Genomic DNA, 26035 nt, shown 5'->3' on the forward strand with positions numbered 1-26035 from the left:
CCAGGATCTGTAGTACATTTCTAGACAGACAGGTAGAAGCATTTTCACAGTACCTAGACCAGTGTTTCTCAACCTCAGCAACTTTAAATCGTGTGGACTTCAACTCCCAGAATTCCACACATCTTCATGTTGCTGATGTTGAGAAACACTGACCTAGACAATACTGATCCCTCTTGGCTCTGACATACCCTCCTGAAAGAGGCCTGTTTAGCATCTTTTTCCTTTTTGGAGTACAGGTAGTCCTTGTTTAGTGACTGCCTCATTAAGTGACCATTCGCAGTTATGACAGCGATGAAAAAGTAACTTTACGACCAATCCTCACATTTACAACCTTCGCAGGTCTGTAAAGCAAAGGAAAGCTGAAGTAAGATCATAAGCACAGTTGTGGTTTCTCTTCACTTAATGACCAAGTTGCTGGTCCCAATTGTGGTTCCTAAAACAAAGGCTACCTTTACTGGGTAAAACCTACTTCTCCAGCCACTTAGGTTATGCTAGCAATTTAAACTGTCTTAGTTCTGCAGAGTTTAGCCCCCTGCTTTCAGTATAAATTGCTTTGTTGCTTATTTCTTGCTTGTTTTGAAATCATTTGTGATTTGTTGTAACAATGATATATTTTGGTGTTTTATTGTAAGCTATAAACCCTGAAGGTGCTTAATAGGACTAATAAATTGTAAGCTCATAAATGATAAGATGATGCCATCTACCACAGTTGTATTTATCACCTTAAAAAAAGAAGATACCGCCTTTATGCATTGCAAATTTCATTGATCTGACATCTACTAAACAACTGTAATTAAAGAAGTATGGTGCTACCTTAATATAGTCCTAGCTGCTACTGGAAATTATCCAAGGCTGAACTGAGAGGAGTAGCAGAGGTCTCCTACCATTCCAAACCATCAGTGTCTTGCTGAGCTGCTGACATATGAATCTATAAATTAGGTTAAGCAACTTGGTGGTCTCTGGGTAACACGTATACTCCCTTAGGCCCAACCAAGTTCTTTGCCTCTCCAGATTTAATTTTTAGAAGGCTCTTCTTTCAGAAGCTAGGCATGCCGCAAAGCACCAGTCTCTAGCGTAATTGCTCAGAAAGACCCTTGACCCCTCTCCTGTTGCCCCCAGCTGGTAGAAAAAAATGAGAAATATTCATGGGAGGGAGATCAGGGTGGGTTGGCTATAGGTGGCTGGACCAACCTTGCCACTCTGCTTTCTGACAAAGGGCTATTTCTGGTATCTGGCTATGCTAATCATAACAGCTAGCCACCAAGGACTCACAACATTCAACAATTAACAGTGAAGCATTTCCACACTAATGTAGAAAATCAGTGATTAATGGACAGTGTCAGATGGAAAGCAGAAATCTGCAACGGCAACTGATGAAAGGTATCTCCTCTTCCTTCTAATAGCTCTGAAGCTGGTGGACAGGGACATCTCACTGAAGCAAAGTTGAACCATGACGGGCTCATGACTTATATGGGTATGGGCCAACTTGTGAGTATGAAATTAATGTTCTTGAGAAACCACAAGCCCTACTTTTATGAAGGGCCCACCGCTAAAGGAAACAAGACACCTTCATGTTGTCAGTACAGAACAGAGTCCCATTTTCTTTAACATTTATTTATCATGTTTAACTTATTCAGGTATCACAGTTTTCTACATTAAAATATTTCCATGCTATTTCCCCATCCCCATGATTCCCAACCCTCCTCAAATTCAGAGAAAAATAGAATGGACACAACTTTGATGGAATGCATCAGAGTAAAGGAAAAAAAGGCTACTGCACCCAAGTTACAGAGCACACAGAACAAAGCAATACAAAGAAGATCTGCATACAACAAAGCACTGGGAGGGCCAAAGGAGAGAAATGTTGGAACCACCAGTCTTTGCAGCCGGAACCATCACAAACCTCTCCAAGCAACACCCAGCTGGGATCTGGGATGGTGTCTCATAGTTTGTGATCTGGATCACCAAAAGTAGAGTGGTGGGAGCGGCCCCTAGGAATAGGCTGGAAACCAAAATCAAGATGAAAACATACCTCATGTTTGCCTCTGGGCTCTGAAATTCACACGAGCCCATTCAACAAAAGCGTTTGGCTGCCAATGCCATCTACTACCCAGCACCAAAGCAATTTTTAGAGCTGTGCTCAATTGAATGGGGCTAGCGAGCTTCACCTTTGGAAGATGGTTTAAAGAAAAATCCAAGGGTGGGTAGGGTTCAAACCTATTACCTTCCAAAGGGTTTCTCAATAACAGAATTTAAAATGGCCCTTCACATGTTCAGTGTGCCTTCTTAGTTTCTGGATCATTAGGAGCCTATCAAGAGGGCTCATTGGTATAACTTTCAAACGACCTACGGATATTTCAAGTAAATTTTCCTCAACTTTGTTCAAACATAGGGGTGTGCTGAGACGTGCAGTTGGAAAACATTGGGCCCCTTTCAGAGTATTTCAAAGGCTGATGTTGTACAAAACAAGATACCCATTAGCTGCAGGCATCATCACCCTCACCAGCATTGTCCTCTGCCCCAATTACTTTGCAATGAAGCATAGGAAAAAGGGGAGGAAACCCCGTTTTGCTACTGTTTCATATTTATGTTCCACAACTGAATAAATGTGCAGATGGATAAGCTGGAACTGGGCAGTGGGACTGGCAACCTGGAAAGTAGTCCCTATGCCAAGTTCACAGAAGAGGTAGGAATCATGTACTTGTTTCTGGGCAAGCAACAGGATGTGCAAATATTGCAAAATCACTCTTGGGTGATTTCCTAGCCACAGTTGAAGTGAATGGTGCTTTGTGGGCTTGAAATGCCACCAGTAACCATTCTAACCTGTTGGATGGCCTTCTCTTGTCCACTTGTCAGCAGGATGGCTTAAGAGCGCAACCAATGGTATGGGATAGCACCAAATACCACAAGTCCTGAATGGACAAGGATGGCCTGACCAAGGAATACAACTTTTCTCAACTTTTGATGGACTAGATTTTCCCTCCATGACTAGATGACTTTTCTCGTGCTCCAACAGTCCAAAAATGGCATGGCAGCCAGCTCTGTGCACTTTCTTCCTCCAAGACCACATAAAGGAAAAATGCTTCCAGGAATGCAAAACAGAGTTCTGAAGATAAACCATTTCCTCCCAGTATATGTAAACCACTCAAGATACCAGTGTTTGAGAAGGAGCATATTTTAAACTCTGTTATCAGCTTAAAACATCAGGAACACTGGCACAAATATGTCACTTATTCTTGGTTTAATTATAGGGCTGACAAGTAAACACCAACACAAGGGAAGAAAAAAAACCAGTATTTTGGGGAGCTCAAAGTGCAAGCTAATGCTTTGCAGTGGAGTCTCGGGGATAGAATTCTGCCAAGGTGCTCTGGGGGATTCTCTTCAGCATCTCCTTGGGGAAAATACGTAGCAGCTGCCATCCAATGTCCAGCGTTTCATAAACAGTGCGGTTTTCATAGGGCCCTGAAACAATAACAGACAGCAGGATCACATACTGAGATCCAGATGATGCCTTTGAAACAGGAACAGTGTCCCCAGTCATCTGAAAGCAATACCTACCCTGAGCAATGAAGTTCCTCTCAAACTTCTGCAGAAATTCAAGATAGAGAAGATCATCAGAAGTAAGTGCTTCTTCTCCTACCACAGCCTTCATGGCTTGGACATCCTTCCCAATGGCATAGCAGGCATACTAGACAAAAAAACAAGTACTCTTATGGAGCTAGCAGGACAGTGAAATGTATTAAGGAATAGGTTTCCATGGACTATCACAAGCAATATGAGCTTCGTAGGAATTCTGTGACTATTTCTAGCATTAAAGGCAATTAGACATACTTGGGCTTTACTGGGATCCTACTTGTCATGAGAAATTGACAGCTTGGGGGTTTTTTTGAATTATTTTTTATTACAGATCTTTTCCATAAGTAAAAAAAAATCTAATAAAATAGAGAAAAAGGAAGGAGGAAAAAAAGGAAGAAGATAGTAAAGTGCAAAGAAAAAAAGAAAAACAAAAAAAATAACTAAAGAAATTAAAGTAGATGACTTCTAACCTTCGTTTCAACGAATATTAACAAACCCATCATCTCCCTTCCCTCCTAACTATTCCAGAAATCCCTTCAGCCCTTATTTGTCACCTTTTTAATCATGAAATCCATAAACCATTTCATCTTTTTCTTTTAGCAAAAAGTCCACAAAAGGTTTCCAGTCTTTTAAAAATGTACTTGTTTTCTCCCTGCCCAAACAGATAGTTTTGCCAATTCCACAGATCTGACATTTTCATGCTCCATTTCTCCATTGTAGAAATTTCTGTACTCTTCCATCTTTGTGCTTATAATAATCTTGTTGCCGTTACCACATACAAAATCAACCTTCCATGAGTCTTTTCTAATTCACTATCCGTAAGTTCCAATAAAAAAAAATCTGGTTTCTTTGCAGTATTAATCTTTAGAATTCTTTGAATCATTGTATGTATTTGTATCCAATATTTCTTAGATTTTTTTTTACAAGTTCGCCACGCATGGTAAAATGTCCCTTCATGTTTTTCACATTACCAACATTGACTTGAGCTACCTTTATACATTTCTCTGGTGTCATGTACCAACGATATATCATTTTATAAACTTCTTCTCTTTATATATTCTCATTATAACACAATGTACATTTTATCCTGTTTACCCACGTTCTTTCCCATGCATTCAGCTGTATACTACAACCAAAATTGGTAGCCCATTTTATCATACAATCGTAGAAAATTGACAGTATGGAATAACCCTTATTTAATGATGGCAGGAAAAAACTTTTTCTGGAAAACATTGAAAATGCAATGGTAGTTTTTTTATCAACTAATTATTAATGGTACTTTTAAAAGTTTAGAAAGATTAGAAAAAGAATTTAATTTAGCAAAACAGCCAAACGGCAGTCTATAATGTATTTGTTTGGTAGCAAGCCTTTGAAACTTTGGTTGCTTTGAATGTATTGAAAAAGCTTTTGTGGACCTAAACTAGCAACCCAATATTATCAACTGAAAACTTTACCAGAATAAATTTGGATAATGCACCAGAAATTTGGAAGAGGAATATCCTATATTAAAAAAATCAATGCTCTCTCGTTTTAAGAAATGTCAAGTGTGTTTCTTGACAATGAAAACATTGTTAGGAGCTAGGTCCACACACCTGGAGGTTGCAAAGGTTGTGCAATGCTGTCTTAACACAACTTGTGAACCAGACAGAAGCTTTTTAAGGCAAGAAAATGGAGGAGCTATATACCTCTGTTAGTAATTCCACTTACCAGCTGGTTTGAAACTTCAGCATGATCCTTTCTGGTCATTCCCTCACCAATAGCAGATTTCATCAATCGAGACAAAGAAGGAAGTACATTGATGGGTGGGTAAATCTGGAAGAGGAACCAGATTTTAATGACAGCTCTGAAAATTTGGAACTGCAACTTCTGGGGAAGAAACGGACTTCGTGGAGCTGACGACCACGGCGGAATGAAGGGACAGAGAGTAGACTGGCTCTTTGATAATTCTGCTCTGGACAAGGCGAGGACTTGAGATTGCTCACAAGTGCCCCAGACAGTTGCTCCTCATGAGGAGACAGCAAGACAGCAGTCTCTGGTGGGATTAGAGCTCTGGGAGGCGAGGGAATAGCTATCCTTGCTCAAACGGTGGTTGGCGCCTTTGAAAGGACACTGACGAGGCTTTATGGATTTGTTTACAGATAGAGATGGGTTATGGGAAGAAGAGATCATTTGTTTTATTTTAAGAGAAGGTGGTAAGTTACTAAAATTGTTTGTATTTGTTGTGATGAAGGAGGAAGTCACTTCTTTATACATTTCTTTCCTTTTTATTTTTTCTTTCTTTTCTGTACTTTTTTTTTTATTTTTATACTTTTTAGTTTGTATTAGTTTTTACTTTTGTAATTGTAATCTTTAATAGAATTACTATTAAAAAAATGAAAAGTTGGAAGTGCAAGAGGAACAGCTAGGACTGTAGGGTTACAAGATTCAACCTTTGGATTTAAGAAAAAAGGGAATGGAGACAGAAAGCCAAGACACTGAGGCTGGATCTAAATTTAATTGTGCCTAGAACATATGAACTAAAATCCAGGATTTCACTAATTTCATCAGGTCTGTTTTAAACAGGACCGAGTGTGGGATCAACCCACAGTTCAGAGGCACTGGTTCAATTGATACTTTCCTTGCATTTCTCTGTAGGATTTAATGTTGTTGCTGTTCTCTATCTTTAAAAGGGGATGACCTCTGAAAGTAGGCATTTGCTTTCAAGCATTTCTGACCGGACCACACACAGGTAACACTGCCGAATCAAACAGCAAATAGTTGTCCTTTTTTTTACAGGATTAAGAAACCAGTGACTTCATGTACAGTATAACAGGCACAAAGGAGTATCTTACAACATGAAAATACTAACCTGTCGGTTGTACAGCTGTCTGTCTACGTAGATTTGGCCTTCGGTAATGTATCCCGTCAAATCAGGAATAGGATGTGTTATGTCTGCAAGTGAAGTTGCATTAAATCTTTCCAGTTTCTGTGCAAACTACATTACCAATTGCCGATCTGTTTCATATACATCATGCTAAGCCACAAGGTGGCTGGTATGATTTATAGTTTAGTGGGTTGTACGAACCCAGCCATTAAGGTTTATTTACAGCTAAGCACAAACTATAAATCCAGCCACTGTGACATACTTGCCTGACCAGAAGGAACAGAAAAGGAGATCCAGACGGGAAGGTCCGTTAGTGAAAGAGACTGCTGGGGGAAGGAAGAGCTACCAAATGCTGGAAAAAACCCTTCCACTTGTTAGGGAGGCTGTACAAGAAACTCTGGGAGTTATACAATACAGCTGTCCAGATGCTGATGGCAGCAGTGTCTGAATTGTTGTGAAATGGTTTGCCCGTCAGGCTTGATGCATTTAATCTCAGCCTGCAGGGCAAGGGATGTAGCATCAGATGCACAAGATGAGAGAAGTACCAAGTCGAAAAATAAGCCTGAAGGAGAACTCACCATCATTGGGCATAGTAAGAATGGGAATCTGTGTAATGGACCCGCTCCGGCCTTCTACTCGTCCAGCTCGTTCATAGATTGTGGCCAAATCCGTGTACATATAGCCAGGAAAACCACGCCGGCCTGGGACTTCTTCTCTGGCAGCTGAGACCTTTGGTAAACAAAGAAACAAACAAATTAGCAAAGGTTGGAATAACCAGCAGAAGCAAGAAAATAAAAAGGGCTCTTCAATCTTCTGTCCCCAAAACTACTCTTTTCTGATGCAGCCTTTGGCACTGCTGACCAGAGGAATGCTGAAAAGTTAGTTTCCATCCCTCTCTGTTCTCTCTGTCAAATTTAAGACTGTTGCCACCTCCTTAGCATAAAGACATATTTTCCTGAACCCACAGGATGCAGCTGATTGATATGCAAAGGGTTTTCATGCCTGCTGTGGATCTGAACACTGCATACTAAATGCGCTTTTGCAGGCATGTCAGAACTTTCTGCAGTAATTCTTATTCTCAGAAAATCATAACCTACAGATTCTTAGTTAATTTTGCACAAACACCTCACAAGTTGTTAGAAAATTCAAACCAGGGAAATGTTTGGCTGCATGGTAAACACTGATCTGATCAACAGACTACATACGTACCTCTCTCAGAGCTTCTGCGTAGGAGCTCATATCCGTCAGAATGACCAACACATGCTTCTCGCACTGATAAGCCAAGAACTCTGCTGTGGTCAATGCAAGACGAGGAGTGATTATCCGCTCAATGCTGGAAAAGAACAATGAGCTCCATCAAACCAATTATGCCAAAGTGAAGGCCTTGCTTCCAAAAAAGGACAGTTTAGAAAAAAAGCCCTAAAGCAAGATTCAAGATCCACTGGGAATAATTAAGGGTTAACCCTGGGAGACAGAGAATGCATATGTCTCCACAGTATCCTTAAGGGAGATTGCCTGAACCCAATGAGAGGAGAATATGCATCCTATGCCCCAAGGACTTCACTCCTCTTTCAGGTAGCACTAGATGCTCAGATGTTCCATGAAGGCATACACAGATAAAATCAAAGGGCACACTTCCAGGTAGTATGATTAATATCCAAGATGAAATCAAAGAACAAAGACCCCAATCCATGTGTTGAATTTTAACAGGCATATTCCATTCAAATCTTACACTGATGTTTAAAGTGGGAAAAGCAGAAAAGGAAGGCTGTTCTTATACCCTACAATAGAGAGCAACCAGGTAAGAGTAGAGACCAATACCTGACACCCAATGAATCTGAGTTAGATTTTTTTGAGAGTGTCATCAAGCAATTAACTACAAACCCTGCAAGATTCAACAATGCATGTACTCAGATATGGTGCTGGCCATCAGTGTTTGAAAAGAGTCTGGACAGACTCATGAATGATCAGGATGTCAATAGTTAATGGTCTTGATGGTTATTCACTTCTTAAAATACCAGCTGCTGGAGAACAATAACGAAAGAGAGCTATCACTGTCACATTCACGTTGTGAGCTCCCTGAATACATTTGGCTGGTCACCATATGTCACTGATGGCCCGTGGCCTGATCTGGCAGGGAACTTATTTTCTAAGATGGTTACACCTCTTCAACGGACTCTTTCAAGACTGAAAGGCACAGGGAATGTTGTTGCTAACAGGCAGAAACTCTTCACTCCCAAATTTCATCCGTGTTGCCAAAGATACAGCCCATTTCCAAGCTTGTGCTGACGAACAGGTGTCTGGGAAGGATGCTCCCTGTTAAATGTGCTTTCCAGGATTCTCTTCCAATGGCAAAACTCAGTGCCTCATGCAGGTTTGAATTTTAAGCAAGAACTATTTTACTTTTTGTTTTACAAGGTTCAAATCTTTTCCTGCCATTTTACCTCAGAAATCTGACATATATAAGTCACTGTTTCATAAGTCAATGCTCAAAGCTACATCTAAATTTATTTCCAATGACTTTTGGAAACCTGCTTGTTAGGTGGATTAGAGAAATATTAAATAAACTACAAGAAGCAGAGACGAGATTCACATTTCACTGTTTCCTATATTTTCACTATTTAAAATTTGACAAGTGGCAAAGTTTATCCACTTACGTTGGATCATTAGCCAAGTTCAAGAACAGGCACACGTTGTCCATGGATCCATTTTCTTCAAAGTCGGATTTGAAAAATCGGGCTGTTTCCATGTTCACCTGGAGTAAGGCAAGGAGATAAGGTCAACCGGTTCAAATCCAACTTGCAGAAAAGAAAAGATCATTGTCTGTTTATAGAGATGCCTACTACTTCTCTGTCAGTTTTTTTTCCAGACTAAACATGAGTTGAGCTCCTTGGGTGCAGATGACTAAGAGACACATTGCCTAGTCAACGGTACCCCGCTTTGGGGATTCACATTACATGTGTTAGCACACAGATGAGCTGACTATGCACCTGCTTACTCGACCCTGCTTTGAAGTAAGATGCAGATCTACTGAAGTAAATTAGCATACATCATTCCTTGCAACTTGTTCCCTGTATGTATGTATGTATGTATGTATTTGATTTATATAGCTGCCCATCTCACATAAATGACTCTAGGCGGCTCATAATAAAACAAATAAAATACATTAAATACACAATTGATGAGATTAGCTCCATCCCTCTCAACATTCCACAACTCCTTCAAGACCTGGCTGTGTGATCAGGCTTGGGCATCCCAGGGGACTGGGGAGATTTTGTGATGGCTCCCTTACAGTGGTTAATATTATCCCCTCTTGTTTTGTGTGCCTTTTTATTGTTATTTTTTAATTGTGACTGTTTTTTATGTATTTAGTTTTTTAAGTGTTGTACGCCACCCAGAGTCACTTTTATGTGAGATGGGTGGCTATATAAACATGACAAATAAATAAATAAATATTAAAAAAATAAAAATAAAACATATAGCAGCCAGGCATCACCCAACCAATTATCCACACAGCCAGATGGTCTCTGTCACACGCCAAGGGCCCCATTTGGGGGGGGGCATTCAATTGTGTCTGATCCTCGGCAACTGCCTGGACTAGTCCCTGCAGTTTTCTTGGCAAGATTTCAGAAGTGGTTTGCCATTGCCTGCTTCCTAAGGCTGAGAGAGAGGGACTGGCCCAAGGTCCCCCAGCTGGCTTTGTGCCTAAGGCAGGACTAGGACTCATGGTCTCCCGGTTTCTAGCCGGTCGCCTTAACTACTACTGTAGACCAAACTTGCTCTCAAGGGCCCCAGGCGTGGGCACAAAACCAAGTTTTCAAGGCCTTGCCAAAGGCCAAAACAGGAAAGTAGTTGGAGAGATAGTGGTGATATCCCTGGAAGGGATGGGGGAAATTTTTGCACTCTCTCCTTTTTTTTAAGGGTAGGAATGAGAAGACCCTGGAAGGCAAATGGTTCCCACTTCTACCCTTCAACTCCTCCCCAACCCAGCAAAGAGATAAAAATGGCCATATTTCAGCTGCATAATTTCAGCTGTGGGGGGATTAAGATTGAAATTGGGGGTGTATTACTTCCCAAAGGCCTCCAGTGACCATTTCCACCCTGATTTTTTTTTAGCAAAAAAGAAAAAAAATGCTGCCAAATGTTGGCAGCACAGTCTCGGGGGGCGGAAACAGGTTTCTCTCCCATGGTGGTGCATATAGTTCCAGACAATGAAAGAATATCATTTTGCATGCATTTAGCTACTTACACCCATTGCAGCAAATACAATGGCGAAGTTCTCGGCACTGTAGTCCATCACGTCTTTGGATTTCTTCACTAAGCCTGCCTGACGACAGATCTGAGCCGCTATCTGGGGAAAACAAAAGGCAACGGATGGCTTCAGTGTCCTAAAGCCCTGATTTTTAGGAAGAACGTAGGTGGGAAGAGAAAGATATCCAAGTGTCGTTTATGAGGATAAGAAAAGACACATTGCTTCCATATTTGGTTTGGTTACACCTAATAGAGAATGAAGAATAATCAATCAGATATGTAGGCAGATCAAAGTTCTTCCTATCCAGTCTATGCGTAATGATGTTCTGGGGGAAAAAACTGGATCGTATAGCAAAAACTCACTCCTATCAAAACATTAGTAGACTGAGAAATGCTTGAAGAACAGTGGAAGCCACATCTACATCTCAGGCCCTTCAAGTACTTATGCAAAGGGAGATGAGGTGGCTGTAAAAGGACACTTCCAGATGTGGACTACATTCTGTGGAGCGATTTATTTATTTTTTTTATCAAATTTTATCACCACCCATCTCCCCCCCGAAGGAGGGACTAGCATTTACTTTAAATGCCTCTCCGCATCCCCAAGTAGAAATCCTTGGATTTCCAAAGTCTTTTAAACGAAATGTGATGGGTTTTCACTTTCAGTATGATTTTAGCTTCATGTCTTAATTAATGTCTTAATGTTGGGATTTATTAAACAGTTCTATTTTTAATTGTGCTTTTATTCTTGAGCTACATGAAGGACTTGCTAGAGAGTGGCCTACAATTTTTTTTCTTCTTGATCTGTTCAGGAATTCAACCATTTGGTCATCTCAGGGTGGAGGAAGTGAGATGGCAATGGTGAGTTGTTAGTCACAATGAGAGATATCTGGCATTAAATATGGGGGACCTTTTTCATACATCAAAATCAGTTTCAGTCCTGCCTCTAGTCTCTAAACTCATTCATGACTATACAAAAATCCTAACTGCCAGTATTTATCCTGAGACTGATGAAGGCTAGCAAGAACATGAAAGTTTGTGAGAAGGAACACGAACTGTGATTTAATATCTGCATGTATTACTGACACCAGAAAGTTTATTTTCTTTAAAAATATTAACCAGATTCAAAGACACAATTTAACACAGTATTGTAGATTGGGGAAGGCAATCTTGTGTGCTCTAAAGGAGTTTTCACTCCCACCATCCTGGTCAGCTATTGACTATTCTAAAGCCTTTGACTGTGTGGACCATAACAAATTGTGGCAAGTTCTTAGTGGTATGGGGATACCAAGTCATCTTGTATGCCTCCTGAAGAATCTGTATAACGACCAAGTAGCAACAGTAAGAACAGACCACGGAACAACAGACTGGTTTAAGATTGGGAAAGGAGTACGGCAGGGCTGTATACTCTCACCCTACCTATTCAACTTGTATGCAGAACACATCATGCGACAAGCTGGGCTTGAGGAATCCAAGGCTGGAGTTAAAATCGCTGGAAGAAATATTAACAATCTCAGATATGCAGATGATACCACTTTGATGGCTGAAAGTGAAGAGGAACTGAGGAGCCTTATGATGAAGGTGAAAGAAGAAAGTGCAAAAGCTGGTTTGCAGCTAAACCTCAAAAAAACCAAGATTATGGCAACCAGCTTGATTGATAACTGGCAAATAGAGGGAGAAAATGTAGAAGCAGTGAAAGACTTTGTATTCCTAGGTGCAAAGATTACTGCAGATGCTGACTGCAGTCAGGAAATCAGAAGACGCTTAATCCTTGGAAGAAGAGCAATGACAAATCTCAATAAAATAGTTAAGAGCAGAGACATCACACTGACAACAAAGGCCCGCATAGTTAAAGCAATGGTGTTCCCCGTAGTAACATATGGCTGCGAGAGCTGGACCATAAGGAAGGCTGAGCGAAGGAAGATCGATGCTTTTGAACTGTGGTGTTGGAGGAAAATTCTGAGAGTGCCTTGGACTGCAAGAAGATCCAACCAGTCCATCCTCCAGGAAATAAAGCCAGACTGCTCACTTGAGGGAATGATATTAAAGGCCAAACTGAAATACTTTGGCCACATAATGAGAAGACAGGACACCCTGGAGAAGATGCTGATGCTAGGGAGAGTGGAAGGCAAAAGGAAGAGGGGCCGACCAAGGGCAAGATGGATGGATGATATTCTAGAGGTGACGGACTCGTCCCTGGGGGAGCTGGGGGTGTTGACGACCGACAGGAAGCTCTGGCGTGGGCTGGTCCATGAAGTCACGAAGAGTCGGAAGCGACTAAACGAATAAACAACAACAACATCCTGGTCAGCACCAACAGCAAGGGATTGTGGCAAGGATAGAACAAAGTATCTGGAAAGCTCCAGGCAATCTACTCCTATATTATATTGGAAACATTCTTTCCACTGAGTAAGTTATTAAAATACTTTTTACCTTGTGAGTTTGGAGCAAAGCTGAGTGATTATAAGAGCCAGTGATTATCTACTCTACAAAATGATAGTCAAACACCTACCTCGTTATGGGGCAATCCAGCAGCAGAGAAAATGGGAATCTTCTGGCCTCTGGCAATACTGTTCATACCATCTATAGCAGAAATGCCAGTCTGAATCATTTCTTCTGGGTAGATTCGACACTCAGGATTGATAGGTTGACCTGTTTCATTTTGATGGGAAAAGCAATCCGGTTAGTCTGCATTTTCCAAGAAGGTACGCCCAGTATTTTCCGCAAAGATTACAACAATCCAACATATCAATGTTACAATTCAAACAATTTGTTTAAGGAAGTGGATATTTCTGAACTATTTTTACACCTAGCAAAGTCTTTTGTGAGTCAGTACCCAACAGCAAGCTTTGAAAGTATCACCATCTTCAGAGGCTGTGAATTAAGAAGGAGTCAGCCTTTTTTAAACTGTTTTAAATTTTCTAGCCAGAGAATTGAACATTTTTGTGATAACAGTCAGTAATTAACATTTTGAGAACTGGACATTTCTTGGGTGAGGTTTACAAGGAACCAGAATTGGGTCTTCTCTGGATAGTCATTTAATAAATAAAAAAATGCAGTGTGGCCCCTATTTGAATTCCTTTTCAAAGGTATGTTCAAACATGGCTTTTTCAGTAAGAATTACTGACAGGACCTTAATATTATCTGAAGCCAGTTAAATGTTCTAATGAGCTGCTTCGTGGCTAGCTTTTTATAGATCATTCAAAACTGGATCTTTTTACCATTGGCTTAGAGCAGTGTTTCTCAACCTTGGCAGCTTTAAGATGGGTGGACTTCAACTCCCAGAATTCCCCAGCCAGCAGAATTCTGGTAGTTGAAGTCCACTCTTCTTAAAGCTGCCAAGGTTGAGAAACACTGACTTAGAACATAATGGAAAATCAACACAGTCAAACGTCAAACTGCTACTACCCGTTTTGAATAAAGATGGTTTAAGGATTATCCTACTTTTTCTGCATAACGCCAGCCTTTGAAAAGAGGCAACGTAAACAGTCCTTTGATCTTCTAGTTTGTATGGGCTCCCTGTAGGGATGTGCAAATGAGCCAAGATCTGAACTGAACTTGTGATATGATTGGGATTCCACACACCAATTGTTGAATTGATCTGAACGTTTGGATGAAGGAAAAGTGCATTTGTGTCTGCACAGATAGCACTGCATCTTCAAATCAATGTTAAGGTATGTGATGGGGTTGCATTGATTTGATCAGAATGGGTGTCTCAATCATGTTTCATTGGACTCCATATTTGCAACTGAACGTTCACACAGCTCTGCTTCACTGAGCTGTTGCTTTATTATACTAGCCTACTACTTTCATACACAGAGCTGCAGACCCATTCCCTGTTAAACATTTATATTAGTGTTATATTAAACATTTTAAACATACCCATGATATCAAGATAGTCTTCAGCCAAGACTACAGGACCTCTGTCTATGGGTTTTCCTGATCCATTAAACACACGACCTATAAAGATGAGAACGAGAGAGATACATTAGCAAAAAAAAAACTAGCTACCATCCTGCATAGGAAACAGTTATCAGGGACAAGTCACATATGAAGTTTTCCATGCAATAAACAAAATCTGGTACTACCAAGCATATCTTCAGACACTGGGGTTCGAAGGATATCCCCGGTGAATTCACAAGATGTTCTCTTAGCATCGATTCCTGAAGTTCCTTCAAACACCTAGAAGAGGGCAAATATTTTATTATTTCATATTCTTATTTTAATCAGGAGTTGAGGTTTTTATTGCAGCAATTAGATAGATAATTATATGCAATGGGATTCACATTAACCAAAGCTAAGTTACAAACTTATTTATATTATCATCTCCTAATATAGTTAGATTTGACCAATCCAAACTTCCTCAGCATATTACAAAATACAATTTAACCAGAATTATGACTGTAAAAACAAGCATGAACTTAAATGTCAACACTTGGGTAGAGCAAGAAAAAAAGAAGAGAAATGCAGTTTGGTTTTGGGGAAAAGGAGTATTACATATTTGAGTGTCTCAAGAAATGTGAAAAATTTAATAGTTTTATCATCATTAAAGATGTGCAAAAGCAGTAGAACAATAGATAGATAAGGGAAACTGTCCTGGGACAGAATATTAATTTTGCTGCAATATTAAATATTGTCATGAGTAAGGATGGCGAGCAGGGGGCTCCCATCCAGACTGTCAAGCGCATGCGTAGCACTGATGAATTGTTCAGCCATTCAAAGAGACACAGATCGGGACCGCCTTAACCCTTGGGGGTTATATGTCTGGGTTTTCCCACGCTTCTTCAGTTTGTTAGGATTCCTGTTAAGTACTAGCAATAAATATTAGAGACCAGTTCCATGTCTCAGTGTGTTTCCTGGTTGTTAGGACATCAATCCTAACAAACTCCTACTCCCATCGAAAGAGGGAGGAACAAGCAATTAAGGAGATACGTTTAGAAATGTCTTCAGAAAACCAAGAAATGCGGCTCGCCATCCTTACTCATGACAAATATAAGGGCATTAATATGAGACAATAACATTATCCATTATCATCAATGGCTTCCTAGTAAACATTTAAACGGATTCAAGATAATTGTGCTAGTTCTTTATTTTAGGTTCTACTTTCAACAACTCAAAAATGGTGTTAATTTATTGTCACATGGCTATTTTGATTTGAAATCAATTCCACACCTGACAGGAAAGAAAATTATATTAAGCTTTCCTGGAACAAAAGTTTGAAGAACAGAGTTCAAAATATTGTGAGAACAGAAACTGAAAGGACTTCTCTTTCATGGAAAGCATGGAAACGTATATGATTTCTGAAATATTACATCTCAGTTTAAAAAGCCCATTGTAAAGTCCTACGTAATTCAGATGCTGGACCCTAGAATGATCTAACAGGTATGAATAAAAGAATGTATGCCACTACTTCAGATGGCTTAATTTCATTGCAAAATTTGAAAAGCTACAGGGAAGCGGTGGCGCTGCGGGTTAAACCGCTGAGCTGTCGATCGGAAGGTCGGCGGTTCGAAACCGCGCGGCGGGGTGAGCTCCCGTTGCTCGTCCCAGCTCCTGCACACCAAGCAGTTCGAAAACATGCAAATGTGAGTAGATTAATTGGTACCGCTTTGGCGGGAAGGTAACGGCGTTCCGTGTGTCATGCTGGCCACATGACCCGGAAGTGTCCTATGGATAACGCCGGCTCCAAGGCTTTGAAACGGAGATGAGCACCGCCCCCTAGAGTCGGACATGACTGGACTTTACGTCAAGGGAAACCTTTACCTTTACCTACAGGGAAGCAGTACTGGGCACCCTCTCAGAAATAACTCTTACCTGAACTACAGCTTTGGATCCACTGACTTCTAGGACCTGTCCACTTCTCCTTGTTCCATCAGGAAGTGTCAAATGCACAATCTCTGCATACCTGGGAAACTAAGTGACAAGAATAACAGTTAACCAGGCCAAGAGATTTTTGTTAAGAGCAGGAGAGATACGAAATTAAGTACAGATCAAGGCTGATCAAGTACATTTCTTTGAGTTTAAAGGTTAAACTACAATCTGAAAAAACTTAGGGGAACACTGAACATGGGAACACCGAATTCTTGAACATAATTATAGACCAATGGGTTTTTTTCCCAATACCATTTTTACAAGCATTCAGCGTGAAACTCTGACAGCCATAGCAATGGCTTGACAGCCATCTGTCATTGAAAATTTACTATAGAATGTTATGGCTAAGGGATAAAATTATCTAATTGTCTCACCTCAGAAAAAGGTTGGCATCTATACAGTAGCTTCCCCAATCTGATGTTCTTAAAATGCATTGGCTACAAATCCTATCACCCCGCCCCTCAACCAGCATTAGATATTCCTGGGGTACTGTTGCTGGTCCCACATCAGAGGAAAGATGCAAGAATGAGAAAGGCTGGTCTAACTTTTTCATGTTTGAAAATCCACAGTGTAATTGGAAATCCCAGCCAGAGGTTGTATATTGACAATGCTTTTGTATTTGATGGGAATGTTCAAGTGCCCCTGTAAATAAACCCACAAGTCACTTGTCTACAAATATTATTCTACTGTAAAGGAAGGGATGAGATTTGCATGTCCTCGTGGAACACGTTGAATGGCACTTCCTTGTCCAAAAGGGTGATACATTGAAAGAGTCCATGAATTGGCTTGCATGTAATTTTCATTACCAACCAAGCTAGCACTTGAGAATTGCAAAATACAGTTACAAATATAAGAAATACTTGCTATAATTAAAGGGAAAAAAACAGGAAACTGCAGTTCAGATCAAGTGTCTTTTTACCTGCATGCCCACCAAACCCCAAATTTACCTTCACTTGATCCAAGATTACTAGCGGTCCATTAACTCCAGATACTGTTTTATATGCTGAAAAGCAAAAATGAAGAAAGGATGTTTAAATAATCTAATATGCTCTTAGTCAAAACACACCCTTACACAAATTTAGTAAGTAATAGTGCAGGTTATGTAGCCACATCAAAGGTACTCTCATGCTATGCTTGATAGATCATCTCTGGAAAAGAGATCCCAAGAGCTGGGTCATATGTTAGGTACAGGAAAGCAACATGTTCTGGAGTGCCGATTGTTGTGAGACGGCTAAAGTACCCTAGCGAGATTTTTCATTTCACTAATTCTTTGCCTCCAGCCTCCCAAAATATGAGACTACCATGTAAACAGGCTAACAACCGCCATGCAACTCTGAAGTTGCTGACAACTAATTCAAAGGGTGAGTATTATTCTCAAGACTGGAGATACTGAAATTATATTTTCAGGCACTAGTCTTGACTATAATGAACTATATAACACAGCTTTCATTTAAGATACAGAAAGACTGAAAAGAAAAAAACAACCTGAAGACCATGATCCTAAAACACAGAACCACCACTCCAAGTTCAAGGGCACCACATTCATGAACGAGGCTAGAGATGCTACATCGTATTAACACTAGCACAAATAACATTCTTTTCAGAAAATCAAGTACAGGTCGTCCTTGTTTAGCGACCGTTCAAAGTTACAATGGTGATGAAAAAATAACTTTGCAAGCAATCCTCACGTTGATGACCTTTGCAGGTCTGTAAAGCAAAGGAAAGCTGAAGGAAGATTGTCAGCATAGCCACAGTTTCACTTAGCTTCACTTAATGACTGAGCTGCTGATCTCAATTGTGGTCGCTAAACAAGGACTCCCTATATCCCATTATGGAAGATCAATAGAGGCCCTGTTTATTTCACACATTGTTGCAATGCTGGGGGGGGGGGGGGAATCACTCCAAGTTCAAAAGCTGCAGATCCCTTAATCTTTAGAACAAAATTTCTGGCGCAAGGAATTAAGTCAGAGACTCCCATCTTTTCAGAGCCTGCTCAGGCTCTGTGCCAGAATTTCATTCAATAAATAGCTGGGAAATAAAATGCCCGTTTGCATTGGCACAAGTAATCTGCACCCTCTTGAGTGCTTGGCAGTGGAAAAGCAATCAGAGGCAGACACTTGACATCCCAGAGTTTCTTACTCCAGGGTTAAGGAGATCTGAACTATCCTCAATGAAACAGACCCACACACATTTGAGGATGTCCTACCATTTCATTTTGCTCCTTATTCATGATCTGAACACCGGCAAGGATCAACCAGACTGAGTCAATTTATGCATTTTATACTTAAATGTGCAATAGAGCACTATCTCTGCCACCATCAGTCCCTAGAAAGAAGGAGCAGAGAAAAGGAGAACAATCCCACAGAAACTCAAGTTTGGTTCACATACTGCTCTAAACCAGTGGTTCTTGAAGTGTTGTCTGGGGACCCCTGGGGGTCCCCAAGAACCTTTCAGGGGATCTGAGAAGTCAAATAAATATTTCAACATTTCTCAGTTTTAATTTCTGATACAGTAGCACACAATCCATTTGTACCCTATAAAGCAAAAGTGCAAAACCTGTTTCTCCTAAATGGGTCCAGAGATTTTAAAAAATGGGAGGAATGCCCACAAAATCCTGGATTCTCAGGAGTTCATTATACTAGAGCATCTCTCTCATTCCCCCTTTAAGAAAAATGCCTAGAAACTAGGAACAAGCACAAGTTTCATTCATTGTATGATAACTCTTAGCTTCCCTTCTTGTTGACTAGAAGATGGAAGTGGAAGTTAGGAATGCTTTCTCTCCCCTTTAGCTTGTCTGTGAGAAGCTACAGGAGATTAAAACATGCATGGCATAATTACTAGCAGCTTAGGTTAGCGTAATGTATATGGCATGAAGCTGTCTTCTAATATTTGCCTGATGAGATATTATGAACTGGTTCCTACATCATGCTAAACCAAGGTTTATCAAACAAGTCACAATTAGATGGGCCTGCATAACAAGCTACACCACAGATTAGGGTTGAAAAATGAAAAAGGATGAATTCACAGCAAGCATAAGCCATGGCTTCTTTAATATGCCCCAAGACCTGGATCCATAGTAAAGGTAAAGGTTTCCCTTGACATTAAGTCCAGTCGTGTCCGACTCTAGGGGGCGGTGCTCATCTCCGTTTCAAAGCCGAAGAGCCGGCGTTTGTCCATAGACACTTCCGTGGTCATGTGGCCGGCATGACTAAACGGAACGCTGTTACCTGCCTGCCGAAGCGGTACCTATTCATCTACTCACATTTGCATGTTTTCGAACTGCTAAATCAAAATAGTCATCGCCCTCCAGTTCTGCCTTTTGTGATTGTTATTTAACAGACCTCAGGAGCATTTTGTTTCAATGGTAGCCCCCACACTCCAGAACTCCCCTCCCACAGAGATTCAGTCAGCTATGTCCTCCCTTAACAGGAAAGCTGTTAAGTCCCACTTGTTCCATCTAGCATAGGGATGCTGTGATTGGTAGCCAGGGTTGTGAGGATACATCTGCTGCTGGTATAGTTTTAGTCTGATTGGTCCTCTTATGCATGTTTGTGTCTTCCTCTTCTTTTGCACCAATGTTTTTTATTATTTTATGATAAGACAGTTAGCTACCTAGAGCCTTCTATGAAAAATAAATAAATAAAACCAAGAAGCTGCATTATGGCTTGACTTCAAGTGGCAACCCAAGTATGACCTTAAGGATTACCTCCACCAGCCATACATCTTAACACATACCAGCTCATTTTTGTAAATAAATCAAAATTCTTCTGAAGCAGTGCTCCCATGTCCCCCATTGTCAAGATGGGTATTAAGGAATACAACTATCTCTGTGATACCCAAAGAAGTTCATCTGGGCTCACAGATGCAACCAAAAGGTATGCAGGAATTATTTTATAATAATTTATTCAGAAAGGAGAGTTTGAAGTATCGTGTAAAGAGCAAAGGATGCGGGAAGAAGCAAAAAAGAGCTTGCACAAAGCAGTAAGGGTCCTTTATCATTTTCCTTCCCAACTGTCAGCAAAAGCTTCGATTTAATCCCACATGACTATGACAAGAGAAGCACTTTAAAGGTGAAGGGGCTTTATCAGACTCACAAGGCAAGAGATTAATCATTAATCACTGTCCCCAAAAAATAAGGAAGGGATGAACAAACCAGATTATTTCTAGAACAGAAGAACTGAGTAATAAGACTAGGGCTGCATCCAATCCACAATTACCTGGAAGTAAATCTCATTAAACATAGTGATACTTAACTTCCAAGTAAATATGCCAAAGGGATTGTCTTGTCAGGGTCAAACCTAAGCACAAATTTTCATGGAATCCAACAAGACTCATGTCCAATTAAATATTCCATAGACAAGAGATCAGCCACTTCTCAAAGGTTTCCACAAATACAGCTATGTTATAAGTCTGCTACAGTTGCAATTGCTGCTGTTATTGCCATTTACAAACCGGATGAGGGATAGAATAAACCTGTTCTTCCTTAGTCACCCCACTTTGTCTCTGTGAGTCTAAACCAAGGTGGCCTCCAGAGGTTTTGGCCGAAAATTCCCATCAGCATGGTCACTGGGAGCTACTTACTTCTGGTCTCAGGAAAGATAAGCCCAGATTCCTATTTATCCATTATGTCTCACAAGGTCAACTATAGCATCATTTCATTATGTTTCACATAACATGGTGTATTTGTTGGCTTAACTTAACGTGTGAATCCAGCCATACTTTTAACGGTACAGTTTGCATCTAGTATTGAAACATTATTTTACGTAAGTAAAATTTATCATTTGTGTTTGGGATTACTGTGAAGTTGTCTCAGACTCAAATGGAAGATCAGCTATATGGGTTGTTTATAGTAAACATGACGGTAAGTTAGCTGTGTTGTGTCAACATAGTGATATTTACACTGCTGGTAAAGATGTAACAAAGTCTGTTTGTATATAGTAAAGGCTTTCTTACAATTTCACCCATTATTTTAATAACACTTGAATTTCAAATCAAAACAGTGTTAAATTGTACATCTTTTAAAACAACTGATCCAGGCTTTTTTCAATAGTTTTTAATACCCTTAAATATTTTAACATTCTATACCAGGGCTTCTCAACCAGGGTTTCGTGGAACCATTAGGGTTCCGCGAGAGGTCACTAAGGGTTCCCGGGGAGATCACGATTTATTTAAAATTTTATTTCAAATTCAGGCAACTTCACATTAAAGAGGCAAGTTTCATTCTTTATTTTAGTTGAAGAACCCTGTTAATGCATATATACAGGCCTATCCATGAAACACGTATGATAATTTTGTAACTTGTGGCCTATATTTGAGCCTGAATGTGCAGGGGTTCCCCGAGGCCTGAAAAATATTTCAAGGGTTCCTCCAGGGTCAAAAGGTTGAGAAAGGCTGTTCTATATGCTCAAAGGATGTGTGTGGTGGAACAGATATTCACAGACAAAATGTGGGTGTGTTTCATTGCAACTGGAAAGCAATCAACCAGATTTGTTCCTTCCTTCTGTACCACATTTGGGTGTTGAGCTATGTCCCCAACAGCTATTGCACAATCGCAAAATATTTCTGCTAAAATCTTGCTAAAGCGCAAATCCCAGTCTTTCAGAGGTCTTGCGAAAAGTAACATCTGCGATGGCATTTGGAAGCAGTCTTGTTTTAATGTATTAACTATGTAACAGTAAAGTTACTGGTACTTTTCAGCTCATCGTAATACTCACAACATAAACACGGTCTTATATATGTTATCACAGATAACATATTGCCTTGCAACTGCAGAAAAGAATGTGCTAATCTAACAATTGCAGCCATGAACATCCCATGTTTTCCCCCACCCCACAAAAAAGAGTTCCAAGTTAGTTAAAATGTGACTTTCCAGTCCAGTTCTGTATAGCTATGAATCTGATGATTAACTCCTGAACATTTTGTTCACTTCTCCCCCTTTTTCGGGCGAAGGGTTTACTTCCTGTCACTCTCCAAACAATCTCATTTCCTTCTTGTGTGCTTGCCCATGTACAAATCTACATAACTGGTTCCCAGCCTGTAACAAGGACACTGTGCTGCTAAGAAGGCAACAACCAGTCATAGAAGACCAAGCCTCAATCCATGTGGCAAATGTCAACCAATGCTTCCACCTCTGACCAACACTGCTGGCAAATGCACTGATGTTCTTTTGGCAAAGGGAGTTACAGGCACATCAGATGAGTCTCAAGTATCCTATGCCAGGCTTAGTGCTCCAGTTATATCTTAGCCTGCAGTACTATCTGAGAAAGGAAGTGGAGGACCTTCTGCTCACCTGAATTTCCTCCATACCCAACAACTGTGACTGTTCTGCTTGCTCTTGCCAGAGACATCTCTTTCTCCCCTCCCCACCAAAGAATAAGAATATCTAAAAGCCGTACCTCTTAACTAAAGGTATCTGGATCTTGATGCTTATGGTACACATGGATTGGACAAAGACAACATGTTTTGGCTGATATGCACATTTTAAATGTTGAGGGCATGGCATTTCCTGTCACAGGAGGGTCTTACCGATTCTCAAAACGAATACAACAGTGAGTGAGGGGAGCCACAAACAATACATTTACTAGAAGGCAAAATCTTGAGGTTATTCACTGCTGCCTACTCTATGTCCCTTAAGTTGTTCTCTACTACCTTAGCTTAACTCTCCCTTCCTTCCCAGGTGAGCAGACCTGCAACTGAAGCACAGGGCTACAGCCCTGTACTCTAAAAGTATAAAAATGGCTGGGAAGCATTTTTGAAAATTAACAATTCTGGGGGCTAAAATGTGTGGCTTTGCAGCACAGCAGCTATGTGTTTGTGATCTGCTTGAAGACTGGAAATATTTCTCTTTTAGAAAAAATTAAAAAAGGAGGGGCAGGCAGCCTGGTGGAGAATCCAGGATATATCCCTGAGCACAGGGACCATAATACCCATTACTGGTACAGATTCTGGCAGGGCCATGGAGGTGCTGAAAAGACAGGATGGGAGGGCAAGCAAGCACCTATTCAGCTAAGGAATTATCTCTAATCAAGCCTTAGTAGAGTTTCATGGCTTGCTCAGCAACATATTCTGTTTATCAGCAAAGAGAAGGAAGAAAATAGATACCAGTAAGAAAAAGGAAACTGGGAAACCTTGCCTGCCTTCAACACAATTAGATTTCTTTACCCCAGCCTAGAGATTACCTCTATAAAGGTATCTTCATAAACCAAACTGGATGAAATAGGCCATTTCTCTGCCATTTGACTGAATTTATCTGCTCATTCCACCTTTGCATGTATACGGGGTCTACACAGCCACTCTTCACTGCTGCAACACAGTATATCCCCATTCTGCGAGTTCCACAATTGCAAAAGTTTGTTGCTGTCACATTGCCTTTGATTTACAGTAACAAAACAGGCATCTGAAACATCCTTATCCTGCTTTGAATAGTAACCCAGCTTAATTTCCCAGTGAATAACTGAGCCTGTTATTCACTGGGAAATAATAACTGTTTCATTTTACAGTTTTGATTCTGATTCAATTGCATACACCACCTTATGCAAGGAGGACCACCAGAGCTGAGTGGCAAGTTGCCAGGGTTGACAAAATAACCAGCCAGCTTAACAATCTGAAGAAGGCAGCCTTCTAGGTTTCCTCTCCCTTCTGGCCTAAAGGCAACCAAGGCAGTCCCAGGGTCAATACCAGGCTGAAATGAATAAAACCATCTATCTCATGCAGTAATGCTAGAACTCTCCCTGACTCAACTCTTGCTTCTATGTTTCCTCCATTTCATCTGACAACAATAAATCTACACCCTGAAGAAGAGACCTAAAAACGAATCTCATCCCTAGAGCATGTCACACTGGGATGTGAGAGCGAAACATCTAAGCATGCCACAGCCATCTTGCTTCCACCAACTGCTTCATGCAAGCCTGCTGTGTGTCACATGATCTCAAGGCTTAGCCAGAGTCTATTAGTCAGAAGGTTTCACAACCACTTACTCTCATTTCTCATTTTAATAGCAAACCAGGATGGTTCTGCTTCAGCCTTTAAGAGAGACAGAAAAAAAAAAGGGGGGGGGGACGGTATCATCTTCAAGGGGCAGCAATAATGTAAGGGTGGCAAAGACCATCTGTCCGTGGGGGAATGAGAGCATTCCAGCGGGTTCTGCCATGCACAAATCAGCATGGAGGAAAAGCTGACCAAGCAAAGAGAAATTAAAAGAATGGAGGGAGGGAGAGATGAAGGGGATAAGAAACACTGACAAAATCATGTGAGTTACTGCCTCTCTCAGTTTAAAAACAAGGAAACTACAGAGGAAGAGCCATTTACCCCGAACATATATACTTTTAAGGGAATGGGCATGGGGTGCCACAGGAAAGCTTGTCTGATCTTGCACGAGGTGGCATTGCAATATAGCCCCCTTCGTGCCTCGCCACTCCTAAAATTATCTCTTTACCCTGGGACTTATTTTACGGTGTAGGCTGCAGTCTGCCCTACCCTGGATGTTCAGCTCCAGCTGAGGGAGGTTTACTTGAAAATAAGCCACCCCGGGTGCGCTGGCCTCACTTCGAAGGAAGGGCAGCCTGCAGAATCCAGCACTGCAGCGCTCTTCATTGCCAAGCCAAAGTGTGTGCAACAACCTAGCCCGGTGGTGCCCCTTCGGTCTGATGCCAACCTAGGAAGGCACCCCATGTCCTTGAGAGGAAACAGCACCTGAAAGGTCACGCAAGGCTCTTCCTACAGGATGGCGAGCAAGGAGGAGGGAAAAGGTGGCCGAAATTGGGCCTGGGTGTGCAGGCAAACACTGGTCTTCGCTGCAGGGCTTTTGGGCTTGGAAACCCCCGGAGGCAGGGCTGGCACTTCCCTCCTGAGCAAATGCGCAGCAAAGAGGTCTGCAAAAAGGGGGGCTACAACCCAGCTCTCACCCAAGAAGAGCTCCTGCATCGTCCTCTCCCCCCCACCAGCACCTTGCCGACGCACTGGGCCAAGACACCCATCATCCCCAGCCAACTTGGGACTTGCCATCCCAAGGGCTAGAGGGCGCCAAGGCTGGATGTACTGCACCCAGGAGGATCCTTCCCTTTTGCCCAATGGACAAATCTCGGCCTTCCCCCTTGGGGAGAGAAGAAGCCGAGCCCGTCCGAGCGTCCCCGGGCGGAGGTGACGGGACCCCCCGCCTTTTCCCAGCTCCGCGAAGGGCTGAAGGGAGAGGCTCTCGGCACCACGGCGCCGCCGGTACTCACTGAGGCGGGGCTGAGAGATGTAATCGCGGGTGACGGCGGCCGCCTGCTCCCGCGTCGCCCCTCCGCCGCTCAGCTCCGAGACGGCGCCGTTCACCATCCCCCGAATCACCCGAATCGCCGCCATCTTGCCCAGTCTGGACTGCCGCGTGACTGCGCAGGCGCTGATATAAGTGCCCCGCGTCAGCCGCCCCCCGCCTCTCTCTCTCTCTAACGCGGACGGGACAGACCCGGAAATCGCGGGGAAGGGAGGAGGGAG

General features: G+C 41.5%; 1 protein-coding gene across 1 annotated transcript; it reads right to left on the reverse strand.

The window, feature by feature from the left end:
• Positions 1 to 3226: 3226 nt before the first annotated feature.
• On the reverse strand, positions 3227 to 25933 carry ATP6V1B2 (ATPase H+ transporting V1 subunit B2). The gene is made up of 14 exons (XM_063310874.1): positions 25780 to 25933; positions 17506 to 17561; positions 16502 to 16600; positions 14776 to 14869; positions 14570 to 14647; positions 13200 to 13339; positions 10689 to 10790; positions 9097 to 9194; positions 7649 to 7772; positions 7018 to 7168; positions 6425 to 6507; positions 5284 to 5388; positions 3559 to 3688; positions 3227 to 3462 (listed from the first exon to the last, which is right to left on the reverse strand). The coding sequence occupies exons 1-14, from the start codon at positions 25901 to 25903 to the stop codon at positions 3320 to 3322; spliced, it is 1527 nt and encodes a 508-aa protein (XP_063166944.1). The 5' UTR covers positions 25904 to 25933; the 3' UTR covers positions 3227 to 3319.
• Between the last annotated feature and the right edge of the window lie 102 nt (positions 25934 to 26035).

This window comes from Candoia aspera, chromosome 9, assembly GCF_035149785.1.
Source record: "Candoia aspera isolate rCanAsp1 chromosome 9, rCanAsp1.hap2, whole genome shotgun sequence".
Lineage (NCBI taxonomy): Eukaryota > Metazoa > Chordata > Lepidosauria > Squamata > Boidae > Candoia > Candoia aspera.